Raw genomic sequence first — 5,495 nt, forward strand, 5'->3', positions numbered from 1 at the left:
CAGATGATGCACTGGAAATGATACTCGTCTCATGAGTCTATTCTTCCTTTTTGTATATTACTCTAATACCCTAGTAGCACTACGACCTCTCAAATACTACTATCACCTGAAAAAATGTGTGTAGAAAGAAAGAACCCGGGCCAATTTCCAGGTCCCGTCCTTTTCAGAGCGAGAAGCAAGGATCACCAAGCATGAGCTCGCGTCCACAGAGCAGCACAGCACGCAGGTGGTCGCTGCTTCCTTGCGCGATTGGATGGACATCGTTAGCCAATAGTCACCACAGGACGCACGCAAATCTACAGCGCTGGAAGGGAGACGAGAGATTTACACGTCGTTTTTTTTCTTCTCTTTGAACGGAGAAAGGAAAATTCAAAAGCTATATCCCCTGGCAGTGGCACTGGCACCACGACTGATCAGCAGCCCGCACCACACTAGCGCCACTTGGCTTGGCTGGGACGGCGCCGTGCCTTAGCCTGAGGCGAGATTACAATTACTCCCGGCACATGGCCGCTAATCATTGGCGGCTTAACCCTAGCTACCGTGCAGTAGTAGTGGTGGTACCGATACCCGCAGCCGCAGCGCGAATCAGGCCCGGCCTCGCCTCTGAAACCTCGGTGGATCCATCACAACTCCTGTTTCCGCGCGGCCCCGGCCCAAAAGCGCTCGTGCCTTTTATATCCTCGCGCCGGCCAATCGATCGGCCACAGCACCACCGCCCACACGCAGACGCAGAAGCTTCTTCTTTCTTTCTGCTATACTAGGTGCTACGTGCTAGCAAGGCATCAAGGCCGACGATGGAAGCAGGGTCGGCGGCCGAGAACGGCGGCGCGGGCAAAGAAGGGTCCGGCAGCAGGTTCAGGCGGGTGTGCGTGTTCTGCGGGAGCAGCTCCGGCAAGCGGAGCAGCTACCGGGACGCCGCCGTCGAGCTCGGCAAGGAGCTGGTGAGTGAGCACAGAGCACCCGCACGCACGCCGTACCCCTGGCCCCTGCATCTGCATGGCATGGTGGTGTTCTGTTTGGTTCGTCGACCCGACCCGACCTGGGCGTCGGTGCCTGACTGCCTCAACGTTGCACTTGCACAGGTGGCGAGGAAGGTGGATTTGGTGTACGGAGGGGGAAGCCTGGGGCTCATGGGGGAGGTCTCCGAGGCCGTGCACAAGGGCGGCGGCCATGTCATTGGGTCAGTCGCCTCTCTTGTCCGGCCGTTCACCGCCTCACCAAATTTCTGTGTCTCGCGATCATCCATCTGACTGACTGCTTTTGTTTATTGCTGCTGCAGCGTCATACCCACCACTCTCATGGGCAAGGAGGTGAGATGAAAACAGAGACACACGCACGGCACGCGCGCGCGCGCCAGCAGAGGCAGACGCAGCAGGTTCTTGGCCCGCCCCGCAGGCCGCAGCTCATCTCTGTCTAACTGTGGCCGCCTGCGTGCCTGCAGATCACCGGGGAGACGGTGGGCGAGGTGCGGGCCGTGGCCGGGATGCACCAGCGCAAGGCGGAGATGGCGCGCAACTCCGACGCCTTCATCGCGCTCCCGGGTACACCTGCCCTGCCTGCCTGTTCGATCACCTTCCGTCCCTCGACTGCACACCAATCTAGCGACCAGCATCATATCATTGAGCCGGCCGAGCCATGGTTTGTTGGCTTGTTGCAGGCGGGTACGGGACGCTGGACGAGCTCCTGGAGGTGATCGCGTGGGCGCAGCTCGGCATCCACAGCAAGCCGGTGAGCGCAGACGACGATACGATACCTGGCACCCACACACCCACACGGCCACACCCTGTCGTGGATGGACACGGAGGCAATGCAACTGTACACTGCATGCCTCTGCACGCTAAGGGCATGAGCTGAGCCTGCACTAGTGTAGCATCGGATCGGACACGTGCACTGACAACTACTACTCCCACAACACAACTGTGTCTGTATGTGGCGCAGGTGGGCCTGCTGAACGTGGACGGGTACTACGACTTCCTGCTGGCGTTCATCGACAAGGCGGTGGACGACGGGTTCATCAAGCCCTCCCAGCGCCACATCTTCGTCAGCGCCCCCGACGCCAGGGAACTCGTCCAGAAGCTGGAGGTACGTTGGTAAACACTCGGCTCGCTACAGTGACTAGTGACCCATCACCCGTGCGTCCGGCAGCTTGCACGCTCTCTCCCGGGTCCCGGCCTACGCACGCGCATGGGTTGGGGCCGCGCGTCTCAGCATCCAAAGCCGCGCGGTCGTCCTGGCGGCCTCCTGGTTGGTTGAAGCCGGTGGGTGCGTGCGTGCGTGGTGGCAGTGCGCCTCCTCGCCTGCCCGTCTGCCGCGGTGCCGCGCCCGGGACTCGCTGGTGGTCGTCCTTGATGGATGATGACTTGGTCACGCCTGTGGCCTGGCGCCCTGGCACGTACACGTACACGCACGCACGACCTCTTTTTTTGTCTGGTCGTCATCCAAACACAGCTAGCCACAGCCCACAGGCGGAGGGGGGCAGGCGGCAGTGTCACGCTCACGCTCACGCTCGCCTGCCTTTGCGCCGGCCCTGCCTGCCTGCGCTCGGCTTCCCTGCACGCACGCTCCCAAAAGCGTCCAGATTCTCTCTGGTAGGAGTGGTGGTACAGCTGCTGAATTGAAACAGTCTTAAGCAAGGACCGGCCGGTATATATCTATAGTAGCTTATACTATTATATTATTTTATTATATACAAAGATAGTAGTACTACTCGTAATAACTTTGGTGTGTGTACATGTGACGCCTCCTCTACTGAAACCAAGCGTGCCAGGTGTAGCCAGCAGTTACTACGTGTGATAACATGCCCGTCCATGCATGATGCGTTTCTGACCGTCCGTGGAAACCAAAATGTACATGCATGCAGGAGTACGAGGCCGTGCAGGACGAGGACCCGGCGACGCCCAAGCTGCGGTGGGAGATCGAGCAGGCCGGCTACAACGCCTCGCTCCTGGCCGAGATCGCCCACTAATCGGCCGCCCGGCCGATCGATCCCTGGCTCAGTGGCTCTCGCTCCACCCATCGCCTGCCGGCCACCACCAACTATATGCACCCATCCATGCGATCATCCAGCGCGTCAGCAGCAACATATGATGTATTTCTCTCCTTAGCTAGCTAGCCTAGGCATGCAACAAGCAAGTTTGACCGGAAAAGCGGGGCGCCGCCGAGCAAAACGCACGTTCTGCTCCTAGCCTGCAGCGGCTGTTGGTTGTCTGTCCTGCTAGCTACATGTATTCTTCTCCTAGCCATGTATTCGTACTAGTTTTCCTAAGCTAGGTACCCTGCAGATCATGTGTTGTTTACTACCCAGTAGCAACTATAGTAGTACTAGTTAGTTGTCCCGGCCCCTTATTAGTCCCTGATCATGTATTTCGGTGTAGTAGAGAAGTCATTGGTAATCTGGTAATGTAATTGACCACCAGCTAGTAGCTGCAAGAATTTTTTTTTTCCGAACCGAATTACACAAATACAGACTAGACGCTCAACACGCACGTACACTCACCCCTATGCTGCAAGATTATTTGATCCAGCACCTCTCCCACCTAATAGCGTATCTGCGTTTATCTTCCTCCGTTTGCTCGTCACGCGTGATGCGTTTAGCCGTAATTTTGGCTAGCAAGATGCCCACGCAAATAGCCACACGGGTAGCTACTTCTTCTTTTTTATTATACATTTTTTCTTTTCTTATTACTTGGAAAAAAATATTTGACTATTTCCAGCAAGCTACTGATCTCAAGCATGCCACAGCAAAGCCCGTCTGTTTTTATGATCTCAACCCAAATTGAGTTTTATCACCTCTACAACAAGTTCACCCCTTTCATGCTGTTCTTCGTGGTGTCTAGATCGGCCAGCCAGTTTGTTCTCCTTTCCTTTCGTGGGTGATGTAGCTTATTTCCTAGTTGCTTATATTCTGATCAATGGTACAATTGTAGTTAGTTTCCTGATGGAACCAATAACTTCAAATTATGAATTTTTTGGGACTGGACTACTCTTGGTTAAATCTATAGTGTTAGATAGTCATTAAAATCAATGGTGTATATTCTTTTTTTACAATTAATCTAGCTAGATTGTTAAATCATCATAAAATCCAAAGCTATATGTCGTTTTCCTTTTCCCGATTAACACGAGAACTTCAGTATGTACTTTTAGTATACCAATTGTAGGCTCTAAGCCACTAGTGTTGTGCCATCTAGGCATCTAGGGCACCTCGTGTAGCCATCATTAGGGAGCCCCTCCATCTTCCTCCTCCATGGCAACGAGGTGGGGACTCATCCCTCATCTATAGTTGTTCTTTAGGTTTAGTCTAAATAAATCTAATGATGAAATCATCGCTAATGTTTAATTGAAAACTTGTTACCTACAATGACTTCAACAATAGCCACAAGATCGCTGTTGCCGAGATCAATTTCACCGGTAGGAGGTAATTTATGATTAGTTTCTGTAATAGCAAGGGTACTTATGGACACTTTTCATAGGGATACTAACTCCTGGTCATCGGTCTTATCATCAATGACCGCAAGAAGAAAATCAGAAGTAAACTTGATGGATCAAGAGTTAGAGGTACTCAATATGCAACCTGTGGTGTGCCCGATGACTCAACTATTAATGTATTGGAGTTGGTTGGTGGATTCGTTATAAAGAGTGTGCTATGGTTTCAATGTTCAACGATACTTTGTTCATCTACAACACCGACTGTATCGATCGAAGCCACTATGGAAAAAGATGATAGAATCAACGCTGACTGTATCCATGCATCAAAGCCAAAGCCACTATAAAAAACGATGATAGAATGACTGATAGAATAATATTTTTTCAACGTTTTTTTATGTATAATTTGAAGATGTGCCTTGCCCGCGTTTCAATATAATTTCCCCATTCCTTTAGAAGAAAAAGGTATACTACCCACATGTTCAAAGTAAAAAAGCACTAAAGCGTACAGAATACCTGTACAGTCATCTAGCTGAATATCCGCACATATGTACCAAGGGAATATGTCAATGCAACACGTGTTAACACAGGTTGGTTACATGTACAGGGACCCCAGCCCCTCCACGTACGCCTAGGGAAGCACGCCCAATTGTCCGGCTCGTACGTTTCAGAGCGGCATACGCACGTACTCCTACGCGTACAGGTACGTGCGGGTCGCAAAGTAGACGGGCCCGGACGAACACGCCACGTGTACCTTGCTCCTGCTGTAGCACACGTCGGCTTATCCGGCATGCCTCTGTATAGTCTGTACGCTACGTACGCTCTCATGAGTCATGACGGACGGGCGGGTGACGGGTGTCCACGGTGCACCGGCCGCATGCCGCTTTTGACGTACGTACCTAGGAGTAGTGTACGTGAGGTGACACGTGAGAGTGGAGTGACCGGGCCGAGTGGACGGCTGCACTGCGACAGCTCAGCAGCGGTAGTGCGGACTGCGGAGTGCTGCCTGTACCAGACCCAGACAGACCCTTTTTTTTATCAACAGACCCAGACAGACCTGGCACGGCGCGTAC

At 53.0% G+C, this 5,495-nt stretch overlaps 1 protein-coding gene across 1 annotated transcript; it reads left to right on the forward strand.

The window, feature by feature from the left end:
* Positions 1-514: 514 nt before the first annotated feature.
* Positions 515-3,465, forward strand: LOC136552253 (probable cytokinin riboside 5'-monophosphate phosphoribohydrolase LOGL9). The gene is made up of 7 exons (XM_066543780.1): positions 515-941; positions 1,083-1,180; positions 1,280-1,310; positions 1,442-1,541; positions 1,658-1,728; positions 1,939-2,082; positions 2,861-3,465. Exons 1-7 carry the CDS (start codon positions 795-797, stop codon positions 2,963-2,965), a joined length of 696 nt encoding a protein of 231 aa, XP_066399877.1. The 5' UTR covers positions 515-794; the 3' UTR covers positions 2,966-3,465.
* The last annotated feature ends 2,030 nt before the right edge of the window (positions 3,466-5,495 follow it).

The sequence above is a fragment of the Miscanthus floridulus genome, chromosome 4 (genome assembly GCF_019320115.1).
Source record: "Miscanthus floridulus cultivar M001 chromosome 4, ASM1932011v1, whole genome shotgun sequence".
Lineage (NCBI taxonomy): Eukaryota > Viridiplantae > Streptophyta > Magnoliopsida > Poales > Poaceae > Miscanthus > Miscanthus floridulus.

Excerpts from the sequence above, each read along its gene's own strand:
- LOC136552253 (XM_066543780.1), top strand. The coding sequence starts at position 795 with ATGGAAGCAGGGTCGGCGGCCGAGAACGGCGGCGCGGGCAAAGAAGGG. Across the intron at positions 942-1,082 it reads TCGAGCTCGGCAAGGAGCTG|GTGGCGAGGAAGGTGGATTT; the intron begins GTGAGTGAGCAC and ends GCACTTGCACAG. Across the intron at positions 2,083-2,860 it reads AACTCGTCCAGAAGCTGGAG|GAGTACGAGGCCGTGCAGGA; the intron begins GTACGTTGGTAA and ends ACATGCATGCAG.